Raw genomic sequence first — 14,347 nt, forward strand, 5'->3', positions numbered from 1 at the left:
CAATTTATACCGGCTAAACACACGTGCACGATGCACCTTGCCCATGTGGGGTGTCCGTTAACTTCTTTCCAAGCAGTGTATATCTCAGATGGCATGCGAGAATTTTTGCCCTCGGTTTTCCCGCTAATAAAGTGATTAGTTCATAGTTTATTTTGCCCTTACGTGTATATGGCAATGTCAGTTAATACTGTTAAAAGAGTGTAATGAATAATAACCGACAAAGCTTGCTATATGACTTCAATTAATGTTACTACTAATAAGTTAGTAAGAAATCAATTCAAACTAAAACAAGAATGTGAACGTGAAACTAAGAATCATTCGCTCATTTATACAGATAATTTCCTATTCCTTATTTCGTCTGGTGTTAGTGTTGTTATTTGTTGTGGCGTTATTTTTGCAAATTACGTGTGTTCTCTGAACTGTGATTAGGTCTGAGATAGAAAGAACTTGTTTCAGTTGAACAAAGATTTCGTAATGAATTCAGTAAAACTGTTCTTCATCGGACTGGTTTATATATAAGAAATCCCGTGATATTAAGAATTATTTTAAAATTAAATACGTAAACATATACATATGTAAATATCTGACGTTGTTACGGTAAATTCTGACGAGATTATAACTGCGTTCTAATATATTTACCCTTCAAGGAGCTTACCGCTTTGGTAAGTTACACGTCGTAATTTAATTATTTTTATATATTTTTTAATTTTGTACTAAACCGACTCTCACGATTAAATTTATACGGACTACACTGCCATTTAATATTTCCTTTCATTTGTATTTTAACACGATTTATTAATTTAAAATAGAACGTTCGTAAGTTGTTTCCATTACTATACTGGAGATTTTTTTTTTTAATAAAAAAAAACAACAGCTTTATGTCCCAAAAGAAAGTCATTGGTTGTTTAGGTAATTTAGTGTTACATCTTTCCAATGAGGTTTTTTATTTTATTTTATTATTATTTTTTTTAAATATTTGAATTTTGTAATAATCTTAATGTTATGGTATGAACCGAGTTCGTAATATTTGCCAAGCTGATGCCTTTTCAGATTATTTCTTAAAAATAACATGTCTGGTTATTACATAAGAAACCAATAAAAAAAAAAAAAACCACCTAAACTTCACCCGAATGTCACTCGTCCGCCAGTCAAGCAAGCATGACTTTAGATTCCTTAGGGTCTTAGAATGTAGAAAAAATACTTACATGAAGAAGTAACACACCGGCAACGAAACTGAGACCTTGACAGTAACCAACTTCTTTATCTAGAAGCGAGTAGGCTTTCAGAAGGCTGAACAGAGACAGCTGTCCGAAACCTAGAGGTTGGCTATAATAAGGATGGCTTGGGAATGTGCGTCCTAAAAGGAACAACAGTATTTCACTCTAGAGTTTAGGATTTTACAGATGTTTCTTTCATGAACTCATTCTGAATAAACATCTAAATAAATTATAAATATCTATAAAAATCAATTGTTTTGCTAGTTTATTAAATTTATAATTAAAATGAAACATAAATTCTATTTATGTAATTTATAAATTTATTTATTTATAACTATATAAACAGGATTTTTTGATTCCCACGGAGCTAATTCTGCAGAAGAGACCTTGGGTTCGATTCTATTACCGACTAGAAGAACTTCTATTTTTTTCTTCTTCTTCTAGTTGATTCTTGGAAGACACTACGGTTTTTAATGTGCAACTCAGAAAAATCGACCGAAAAATACATGAGACTACCTACAATAAATACTAGCTAGAATGTGGAACATTCTCTGTTACCTAGCACGCTGTGGGGGGATGTAAATGGAGAAGATCATCAGCAACCAGCTTCTTCACTGCCTAGAGACCCATCAGTTAAATAGCGATCAGCAATATGGATTCAACTATTATAATTCTTAATATTTCTAAGGCATGTGATCGTATCTGGCATCTCAGCCTTTTTATCATGATGCCATCTTAAGGTCTTCTTATTAACCTTTATAAGTGGATTGAAGCTACTTCTCTGAGTGTCATGATGGATGGATCCCTTTCGTCTAATTTTTCCATTAATGCCGGAGTACTCAAAGGCTTTGTGCTTTCATGTATACTCTTCCTTCTGTATAATCAATGATCGTCTTTCAGTAACGTCCCATGCTATTCATGGGACGTTACTCCCTTTTCCCCCCGTCCCTATTGGGGCAAATTGAGCCCCTTATGGGGGGGGGGTTAAGTATTTATGATTGTAGATTCGTGTCTGTTCACGGGGCAGGTTTGTCTGTTCTGGGGGACGAAAAACCCGAGTTTCCGGGTGAAAAAACCCCCCTACCTCCACATGAGACCGGCTAAACTCACCTTTCGTCAAACGAGACCAGATAAAGGTTCCTCACGTCATGGAGGGAATCGAGCCCAGGTCTTTCCGACCAAGGGGCTTCGTCTATACCAACTGAGCTACATAGGCTCATATAGCTTTACCGATAACAGTTCACTACATTCTATTACTCTTGTTTTATATAACCTCATAGCGCTCGGATGACTCAAGCGTCAAGATCTATTATTATTATACGGACACCTCCATGGAGTCCGAAGACTCATCGCGAGAGACACAATCTATCATACCTCTTCTTGAACCCATTAACAGAAAAAGCACTCACAACTGACTCTGGAAATCCATTCCACTCATTCACCACTCTCCAAGCAAAAAATCTAGTCCTCACACCCCTACAACATTTCCCCTGCACCTTTCCTATCAACCAACTTCTGCAATTCACATTCTATGCTAATGCCAAACACTGATATTTCTGAAGTAGGGAGAAGGTGATCTAGTAAATTTTAATGCCACTAGGCACAATTCTGTCTTACGTTTGGGAAGGAAAGACCAAAGTAAAGAACGATAAAGTCTTGCTCAACGACCAAGATAAGTTCTCTCTTCTTGAGTTCATTTTCACATTAAGCCTATCCCGTCATAAACACATCATGTCCATTGCCTCTTCAGTTTCCAAAAACTCAGGGATATTTCGTTCTAAACAATACATCGTTTCTGCTAACTCCTTACATTTTATAAATCCCAAATTAGCCCGGCATCTTAGCATACTATTCTCAAATTTCGGGTGACGAACCACTAACAGATGACCCTCTCTCTCTGACTCTCCAATCGCTTTCTCACAGACCTCGGTTTCTGCATTGTCTTTTCATGGATGTTGCTCCAATGAACTCACCACCATTCCTCCACTTTCCTCTAACCGTGTACGAACGCGGGTAGCTGATAATCAACGCCCATGTACAGTTCAGTACATGGGCGTTGATTATCAAGCCACCGAAACAACTTCTCGTCCTTCTTCATTTCACATACCTGACTTTTAAATAGTATTCTCCATTCCGTTGTCTCCAAAGAATACAAGCTTCAACTCTTCAAGAAACATAGTTGTAGATTCCTTTCTTTCTTGTAATTACTTCGTACACACAACATTTTCGTGTTCTATGTGTGGAGCCAAATTTGGGATAATTAATTTTTCGCAGCTTGGATTCCAGCTGGAATCCAATGCCACTTAAGCTATTGCTGGAGTGTTATTATTATTATTTTTTCCCCTATGTGATTTTATTTCCTGGACTTAATTTGGATAAGAGGAACACCAGTTCAATGATGAGAAATGTAACATTATTATCCTTTTACACTTTGTCAGGAAATGAAGGCAGATATTTTCCAACAGGTGGAGACAGCAAATGATCTGAGGGGAAGACAGAAAGAAGACGCCCTCCCCCGTTTAAGGAATGCGCTGCAACAGTTGTGCGTAGGACGCTGACAATTTGAAATAAAAGAATGGCAGAACCTTTTATAAGGTAATGACCAGGTTTCATGGAAGAACATTGTGAAGTCCTCTAGACATTTAGAGGATAACGGAAAGTTGGGGAGAGAGAGAGAGAGAGGTCTAAAGGTGAGTTACTTAAAATTGCATCAGGCTGTTGTTATTAGGATTACAGCCGATGCAATTATAAAGTGAAATTAATTAATATGCTAACGAACATACGATGAAACTTATATTTTCGTTAAAGCAACTTTTTAAATTCCTGAGACACATTTTGAAAAGTTATTGTCGCTACCCTTAATAAAATTATTTCATTGTTCTATTTTTTTATAATTTTTTTTTCTTTATTTTTCTATAATAATTTTTCTTTATAACGCTATCTCCCTTCTTCCCCCACCATAGCAATAAAAATCATCGCTCCCCTCTCGACCAAGTGAACATTTTTAGTATCCAAAAGTAGTCAGTTTTGCACACCATTTAACATGCGTCGAAAAACATCGCCGAAGATTCTTTTCAGATCATTTATAACCTTCCTTCCCTTCTTACGACCGACCTTTAACGGCACGATGGTTGGGATGAGCATAATGTGACTAACATCATTATTGTAGCCAAGGCGATCCTTCCTGCAGGTAATTCGTAGTGTACGGAATGTATTACGAACAATTCAGGTCACTTCGAGGTTATCCGCCCTCCCCCGTCACTACTTGCCGTGGGGTAAACACGAAGGAGGATGGAGAGAGAGAGAGAGAAGGGAGGGATCACACCTCACGCCCGGTAACTCCCTGTCACGCGTAGTTACAGGGCCAAACGTGAAAACCAAATATAGATATGACTTCAAAGTGGCGTTACTCAAATGGATAATGTCGGTTATGACCGACAAAGTGCAGGATAACCTTGTTTAACTAGTCAAACAGTTTTAAGTAATCAAATAGTTCCATAAGATTCATGCATTTTAGCAGTGTGGACATATCAAAACTGACGTCACTGACTTGGAGAACTGTAATCCTTACAAAAGAACAGGGCTCGCTCTTCACATAATACATCATATAAAAATGTCAGCAGCACCACAATATTTCGATGCGTCTTTCTAAAGAGTTTCAATTTTCTAAAGAAAAGATAACAATCTATGTGCTAATTACATGAATATAGAGATTACCACTTTTTTTAATGCCGTATTTTCCATATTATGGTAGCGCTTTTTAAAAGATGGCAGTGTGAGCACACATCAACACAGATTACTATTATCAAGGATTAGGGTTAGTAGCACGTATGAATTACACGGTTTCCTAGCAATAAACTGCCTTTTAAGAAACAGTGTATTATTATTTATTCCATAGACTGACAGTTTCTTATCCGTGTCTAGAGTTCAGTTAATGAATTACATTAAGCTAATGACTAATGCTTGCTGACCATCTTGAATTATGTAATAGTATAGAGACAATGAATTATCAAGCATTTGTTTCGAAATAGGTTTTGGAAAAGTAGTATTCTCTGACCCGACTGTATAATTCGGTTAGCCAAGTTGATCATTCGAAACGAGGAAGTAAAAACATCAAGCGAACATTGAGTACATAAATCGGGAAAAAGACGCCATCGACACATCATTTTCTAGGCTCTCTAATCATGCGATTTTATTTTAAGCATCTTTTCAAGGAGCCAACTTCTTACATTTTCCGGCTTCACCACTGCTCGACTATTTTAAAGCCTGGACGATAACTGAACTCTATCCCATGCCTCTTCTATATGCTCAACAATAACGAAAAGAGATAAATAACGAAACTGATAGCGTAAGATGTTTGAAGATGAAAGGCAAATTATAAATTTCCTTTAGCCTGTGCAATTCTAGCACGCATCCATCCCTTTCTAAATTAAATCCTTAGAGTTAATAGTTTTCTGATCTTAGGATAAGCAAATTATTTATTAATCATCACGGCCATATGAAACAAACTTTGTTGATAAAGTGATGCAGATTTTTCAATCGATAACTTGAAAAGAAGTTTATTATTCATATTTTTCTTCCTTTTTTAAAATGTCATATTGAATTGAGAGACCAGGGTTCTTAATATTTAACAAAGTGATGACTAAAATAAATATTTAACGACTCCTGTCATGTAGTCGTGGATGTAGCCTCCACTGCTACAAAACCACGAGCTGCCACTATTATTATCATAATTTAATGCAAGGATTCTACTCCTTCGAACACTCGGGATTCTGCATTGTTGGACTACGGTTTATATTTACAACAGAGGATTATCTAAATATTTGAGTTTACGTGTCTGCAATTTGCAGCAAGACTTGCCTTAAATGAAGTAACAGCGTCAATCCTACGAATGTGTAGGAGTAGATTTGAGAAAGCACTTCTTTAATCAGGGACATGCTGGTACACCAAGAATGGGAAGTCAAATTACGAAGAAATTTGACTTCCCATTCCCAAACATACTTTGAATAAAAGAAAAAAAAATCAAATTACGAAGAAGCCGCGTTCTTAGTTAACACATACATATATCTGTCTATATCTAATATCTATCAACAATCGTATAAACTAAATTCTGTATTAGCAGAGAAACACACTGTGGCATACTTCCTGATTCAAACAGTGATTTGAGAACAATAATACTATGGGAACACCATAGTGAAGGAAATGGAGGAGGTAAGAGGACTCCATAATTATAAGTTAAAAAACATGTGACAAAATGGTGCACAAATGTCGTTGAAATAAATCTGTTTCCATTATACTTGAATTTTTCACATCTTCATTTCTTTCCATGAACGAAAAGTCAAGTTATAAATAAAAAGTATATCAGGTCTCTTTATACACCACAGGCTATTAATGTTTCTTTAATTTTTTTTTCTTTAAATTTTCCCATTGAAAAACTAATTCAATACAGTTATTTCTTGATTTTTTCCGTTCAAAATACTGGTAAATTAAGCCATTTAGAAATAAAACAATTAATTGTACCTAATGTGAAAACTTAAGTAAAATATATTGACATTTTCCACATATAAATAAAAAAATCTGTACTGAATTAATTATTAATGACATAAAAATCATCTATACTGGTCAGGCAAATGTCTATATCGAAGGGCTTATATTTCTTCTGGGGACTTCAATATACTATCTGAGGAAGACACACCCGATTTTTCCGCCACGTCAATGACATCAAAGACAGATTCGGATGACTACATTCTGTGAATGAACTAACAGCGTTTGAGAGAGGAGTCGAACATGACTCTTTGAGAGTATACTCCTCTCTTACAGTCAATGCATCAGAATCAGAGTAAACCGATGAAGTCATTCGAACTGGCGGATTTTTTTCATACAATCGTCTGTGTTCCTGTTTATGTCTCAATATTAAAGGATGGCATATGTCATAAAAATGAGGTCTATTACGTACCGATTATTGATAAGAACGGATGAAAATACACGTAGAACACCAGATACAAAAATAAATAAATCAAAAAGTCGGCCGAGTGGTTAGCATGTCCACTCTCCAGCCAAAAGGCTGCGGGTTCGAACCCCGCTGTGGGCATGGATGTTTGTGGTTGTCTGTGGAAACACCAGTATTAGTAGTGGGCGGTAGATGGCGTTGGATTGAGTGGTGGAGACAGAGAGCTGTAGAGTAGGTCTTTGGATTTCCTGGAGGTGTCACGAAATAAAATTGTAATGATTAGTGTGAGTAGTTCAACTTACTGCTCTTGAAACGGTCAAAAGGATAATATTATGCGCTATACGCTGCAAACACCTGGACTAGTGTAGCCACCACCACTAAAACATTTAATTAATGAAACAGTTAACGATAAAATAATGCTAAAGGAGCTCAAAAAATCAACCAATCTGTCATTTTTGAAAGCTAACTTTGAGAAATGGCACTAATATTACCGTTTATTGTCTTTGAATTCAAATGTCTACCTTTTCCAAATCGCTTTCTAAATGTGAAGACTTTATTTTGTTCTCTCCATTTAAACATACTGTTTGTTGCTTCCTCATTCTTAATATTTAACTACATAATTTCAACGTTTTTTAAGATAACTATTCTAGTTATTTATTTAGATGAAAAACTAAATATGAGAAATGGAAAAAAACAGAATTACGAAAACTGGTATGGTAAGATGTTAAATGAATAAATTTATATGAAATAAGAGGGAAAAAAATGGTGAAAGCACTCAAGGAATTGTATATAAATAAGGCAGTGTTCGAAACAATTTTAACTTATGGACCCGACAGCTGGTTAGAAATCAATTTTCTAACGAGCTGTTTCAATCAATCGATTATTATATTTATTAATGAGTGTTTATGTGCATTTTTATCGCTGGCTATTTCTTAATAACATAGTCATTTCTAAACTCCACAGTGAACTTTACATATGACAGCTATTTTAGTTATGAGATTTTTAAACAGCAACTTCAAAGTTAAAAAGGTGGGGCGAAGTTCTTGCATATATTATGACGATTTTGAAGGCCAACCTTACCCAACGAGAGTTTCGTAGAGGAAACATACACTGTTAATTTCACACACACATAAATAAATGACAGCAGACAAAGGAACGGTTTCTTTTTTAATACTTGAATACAGTGGCATTATATACATTTCATAATACAAAAATGGGATTAATTGGTAATATTTGATAATCATTAATGACCAGAATTAAGTAAACATGTTATTTATTTATTTTTAAATAGAGTTTAAACGAAATTTAAAGGAAATAAATTAAACAAAATGAAAAACAAATCTTCAATAAAAATCAGAACGAACAAAAATGCAATAACCAAATCTATAAATACCAATCGTCAGTGTGTGTGCGCGCGCACGTACTGGAACGAAATGACGAAGTTTAAAATAACATTACGATTGTTAAAAAAAAAAAAGCTCATTTTATACTTGTGCATAATTGGAATGGTGTTTCGGTAAACGGCGTTCCTTTCGCATCTTAAATGTCATCTGGGAGAAGGGACAATCCTCCTAAAGGGAGGTAAGAGTGTGCGCTTCGTTTTTCAATGACGATGCGTTATGATAATGATGCTGATACAACACCTGTGTGATATGATTTCGAAAAAGTGATGCTATCGTTTATAATGCGCTTCCTTCTTCTTTTTTATTATCTACAAACACAACCATGATTAGTTGCCACGTGACCAGACGAGGCATTAGCCCTACCCATGTGTAAGTTTTATAATCCAATTACTTACATTAGATTCCTTCGAAGGAACAAAGATTTTTATTGCCGCGTGTGTGTTAGCAAACTCACTTTATTTCGCTAATCGGAAACCAGTTCCTGCTCGGCCCCCAAATCTCACGTGTCAATCCTTTACCGCAGCGCGTGCCGACATCGCCGACAATGGGCGGTGGCCACCCTCGTTGTGCCAACAAGCTCAGTATTTCTTCAAATCTCCTGATCACGGTCTTGTCCCGGACTCTTTGTGGGAGGCAGAAATCGTTGTTTTGTTTTTGCTTTAAATTAATTTTTTTTTCTTTTCCTCCCCCCCCTATCCCCAAGCGCAGAAGAAAGAGATACAAATGAACGCTCACGAGCAAGGTCTAGACTCACGATAGGTGAAATGAGTATCGTTTACCACTCCTTAAGAAGTGCTTCGACCTCCCCTTGGCGACTGTTATGGCCTCATTGTAACCCTAATAAACATCCACGTGTTTTCCGTTATTAGTAACAAAGGCACGACTGAGAGGGCGCTAATTGTACAATAAAACAATTCTGCAGCTGAATTATTAATAGTGCTGCGCTAAAGTGTGATCGTATCGCATCGGGTATTCCGTTGCTTATCATAGGGATTTTCGCGACGTGACCGTTCGAAACAGGTGAGAGGCAGGAGGTAAGGCGTGGCTATTTTCATGTTTCGGACAAGGGAGGAAAGTAAAAGAAAAAAAAAGGGGGGGGGAATGGAAAACAAACGATCATAGCAGCGTGGGTGTAAGAGAGCCAAGCCCAGATCCTGGAGGACGAACATGCCCTTGAACTGATGGCTCTCGTCTGTTAAGTACTAACCATTACGGACAATGCAGGTAGAAAACGAAAAATATAAATGCTGCAAGCAAAACTTTTCATGACCACATCGATGTAAAACCCGTGGATGTTGCATACAGTCCCAACCTAACAAGCAAAATCTTTTAAAGTTGATTCTGGTCAAGTTACTCGGGGATACGTTAGGAACATTTTCTCGGAAAAATTGTGCACATTATCCAGTAGAACTTCTAACTGTACTGTTCATACGAAATGTTTCCTGTCTGGATTTCCCCGTTTACTTTAAGGCAACGTGTCAATTGACTCGTCAACAAGAATGACATCCAATCACCGACTGAGCAGATAACCTCATTCCTACGCTTGAAATTATTATTATGCAACACCTCCAGGGAGTCCAAAGACTCATCGAGGGAGAGTGTGCCAACAGCATCGAACGATAGCCCCTTCCAACTACTAACCGCGCTCAAACTTACTTAACTTTTTGCGCGAGCCATTAGTAGCAGAGTACCAATCGACCAACCTTTGCTGGCTAAATTCGCAATTTAACAGATATTTTAACCAGCAAGATGTACCAAGGCAGAGTTACTAATACACAAATTCGAACCATGATATTGTAGCATGTATTTAGATGTTGGGGCGTTTATATTCACGTGAACGTCCATCTTGATGGAGTGATTATTGAAAAAGCGTGGAAATCGCCGAATTAAAGGAAGTGCAACACCTTTTTCTGATTCATCTTATGTAATACCAAGATAATTCTTTGCATTCATACCAATAATACATCGCTTTTAGATTTCCTTCAAAGTAGGACTTTAGAGTAGGGCGACTCATTCATTTTACGATACAGAGAAGGTGAAAAGTTGTTTTCTCCGTAATGACTTTGCAAACAGAAAAAAAAAACAGTGATGTTAATTAAAATATTGATTTTCTTTAAAAAAAGAACTAAGAATAACTAGCAAGAAAGAAACATAAAGAACGCACTCTACGCGGATCAACTTTCTTGCCAATTCTTTGAAATTAGGCTCAAGGATTTTATCATTAAATGCAACTTAGGGCTTTCTAATAAACTTTTTTTTTTACCGTATTTTTCGTGTCACTAGAGTCCTCCCCTATCTGTTATGAAGTGATCTCTTTCAACCAAACACATAAACAGCGAGTTTAAGAATTTTGTTAAATGAAGAAACAGAAGTCCTTGACACACAACAACTGATGCGGAACAAGAGAAACACGCTTGAAGGAGTGACCAGAATAATTAAAGATGGAACAACCCTAAAAGAGGCCAAGAAAATGCTTTAAGTACTCAAACAACCACTCTTAGTGATCACCTTTTTCGAGACTCTAAATGTGAACATACATTACTTAGCAGTTCAAAATACAATTTCGCATCTCCCAAACTGAAAAATTTAAGAATTTCAAATCATTCAAATACGTTATTGTTCTATAATAAATTTCTACAGAACAGATGTTGAGTAAATCTTAATCAGGAATTCTTGAATACATAACTTATTTACACACACACAGAGGCAAATATCGGAATTACAAATCTGCTCTTCAAAGAGACAGTGCTATAACAGTATACGGAGCTTACTCCGCATCTGTCTCTTGGTTCTGTATTAATTAAAAGGCTGCTTGCAGGAACAGAATATTTTGCGGTTTTTTTTTTTTCCAGTACTATTTTTATGGCTTCAAGTGCATTTCCGCCTGAAGCAAATAAGTCACGAGTTCGGATATTATATCTGTTAACTGCACGTGTTCTCTATCTGGTCCGTCTTTTGGAGAAAAAAAATCTCATCTCCGCATGATTATAAGATCTCACTAGGTCATGTTCCATAATATGTTATAAAAGCTGTATTAATAATAACAAGGTACATTTGTGCAAATCTCGTTGAGTGATTTAGATTTTGTGAATATATAACTTAACATTATACATGTTAAAGTTATATATTAGTTAGCTATCTACTAGCTATTAGATAGGTATACTTAATAAGCTAGTAGATCACTCCCCCCCCCCCCCAATATAGCCCCTGCTGATCATTTGAGTTGGAAAGTACTGTACTGGTTATGAAGTAGTTTCCGGATTGGTCACCTAGACATCCTTCCGATATCAGATTCCTATTTATTACTATTCCCCATCCCGAATCCAGTTTCCTATAGTCCCATCAGATCTTATGCAGGCAATCTTCCAGCATTAATCTAGGTATCCTATTCCTTATATTATTACTAACCAACACTCAACTTCAAGTTATCCGAAGGAGATCCATTATGCACCTTGATGTTCTCGTCTAATTTCACCGTATATTTTGCGGATGGTTTCTGTTTTTGAGCGATGAAAAATTGTCTAGCTACTGGAAGGAACATCCTGCAACATAAGAGGTCGACTAATTTTCATATTCTTTTGAAAAGCCCTCTTATTCCGACAAAACATTCCTCACATTAACAAGTGAATCGAACATCCCCCCCCCCCCACCCACCCAAAGAGCGCATGTCGCGTACTTCCAATAGGCTACTCTACAAGTATTCCCCTTTTAGCCCTAAAATAGCCCCAACTCGTCGGAAAAATAGACTTCACGAGTGTTGCAGGTGTTCTAGAGAGATGCTGGCCCAAGCCAATCTAATCGCATTCCGTGGTTTTTTTTATGCGCAGTCGCGGAAACGGCACGCCATTTTTTCCCTGGTGGGAAAACCTAGGTTCAAATTCATTGAGGGGAGATGGTAGGGATTTTTCCTCCTGGAACTCGTGTTTTTCATTTTACATACGAGACATACAAATAGTATGAGAACACATGGCAGTAACAATTACCAGGTATAATAAATTGGCTTCATAGTTTAACTGCCTCTCATAATTCCAAACAAACAGTGGTATCAGATTAGACTGTGACGGATTCTGCTCGCAAACAACTTCTGAGTCCTCAAGTCCAAATGATCAAGTGGGTTGAGATCCTATTACTGAGCACATCAATGAAGTACATTAAAGTCGCCTTCGTACCCTCGGAACTATTCTCAAATGAAGTGCATATTTATCCTAATGGAAGTAACCGTTACCAGGTGGATAAAGTGTGATCATAAAATGATGTAGCATGAATGGTCAAGTAGGCCATTGAAGCCAGATTTCTCTTACTAGACTATATACTCCTTAAAGTGTCTAGTTATGATGTTTCTGTGCTCGTTAGAACCCCGTAGGTGATTGTTTTTATTGAAAGGAGTAATAATAATATGGTACTCAGAAAGATCCACGTCAACTATACTCCATTCGCAACATTCTGATATACCTGTTGTTAAGCTGACGTTGCCTGTAGCTAGTCTGTTTAACTGCACGATTCCTTTCCCCGTCAGAATTGCCAATGGGTACGTGATTCCGTGCTGATCGATATCTGATTTATACAGCTTAGAATAGAGAAGTGGCACTGCCTTTGACGAAGCAGTGGCTTCTTCTAATGATGGGGGGGGGAGGACTACAATAAATTGGTCACATAGTGTATAATTCTGATAAGAGCTAGCAAACTTGTTTTGATTTTATCTTTACGGTATCTTCCTTGCTTGGTCAAGATCATCGAAGTGAAGTCTTCAAGCCAAATATGAATTTCAGAGTGGCTAAATTTGTGACAATGCAATCATTAAAACACAAACTGATCATCTCTGTTGCTGGCGTTCGGGCATTTAAAATTAGGAAGAGCGAGTCCTCAGTATTTTATAACCGTACAGTGATGCTAAAATGTTAGTTACAGTAGTCTTACACATAACTTAACCTTTGTAATTAACTCCATTTGAACCTCTCATAAGACAAACTGATCAACTCCATTTTCTGTAAATTTCTCAATTTTAGTACACGAGCACAAGAACAGTGCTTTAACTTTTCCGAAACCAATCCATTAACATACATCTTAAATAGTTCGCTATATAACATTTGCTTGTTAGTATTTTTCAAGATAAATTTTAAAGACCAATGTTTATAACATCTTTAATTTGTTTTTCTACTTTTTATTTCATGTAGTCAGTTTAGTTTTTGAGAGTAACATTTAATATCTGTGCGATTCTCTATAAACTTATAATTGGATACGCTAGGTTTCGTTCGTCAACAACAAATAAAAGTTTTTTTTTTTTCCCTAAAAATAAGAAACTTTTTTATTTTCATTTTAATTAAATATCATATGAAATACTCGTAAACAGAGAGAGAAAGGAAAATAAGAGAAGTTAAAGGAAAGAACCCACCCCAATGCCAACGAAGAAAATGAATATTGAAATAAATAGAATTCCAGAAATTATTTCGCAAAAAACAGATAATGGAATTAGGAGAGTAAGAGAAAGAATGAATAGTTAAGTTCTCTAATGAGTATTACTGAGATACGTTGAAATCGTGATGTTCAATAAAAATTTGTTTATGAATAATTAGAACTACCTTTTTTCGCTGCACGTGTTGCGACGTTCGAAAAATCTTTAACCCTGTAGGCGTTACTGGGCGTTCCGTTATCTTCGGGTGAAGTCGGCACGTGCGTGGAGGTTGAAAAGGTTCAAGGTTTTCTTTTAGTAAGGGAAGCTATTTCGTATCCATATGTCTTCACACAGTGCATCTTAATGTGTGTCGCATGAAAATCAG

General features: G+C 36.5%; 1 protein-coding gene across 1 annotated transcript in view; it reads right to left on the reverse strand.

The window, feature by feature from the left end:
- The window catches only part of LOC150100690 (TBC1 domain family member 1-like), a 342,041-nt gene that overhangs the window by 22,576 nt on the left and 305,118 nt on the right, over positions 1-14,347 (reverse strand). The window contains exon 15 of the mRNA XM_090401806.1: positions 1,206-1,357. Coding sequence (XP_090257932.1) covers positions 1,206-1,357 — 152 coding nt within the window. The remainder of the gene's footprint in view (positions 1-1,205; positions 1,358-14,347) is intronic.

Source organism: Typopeltis vanoorti, chromosome 12, assembly GCF_054136105.1.
Source record: "Typopeltis vanoorti isolate ZY-2024b chromosome 12, IOZ_Tvanoo_1.0, whole genome shotgun sequence".
Classification (NCBI taxonomy): domain Eukaryota; kingdom Metazoa; phylum Arthropoda; class Arachnida; order Uropygi; family Thelyphonidae; genus Typopeltis; species Typopeltis vanoorti.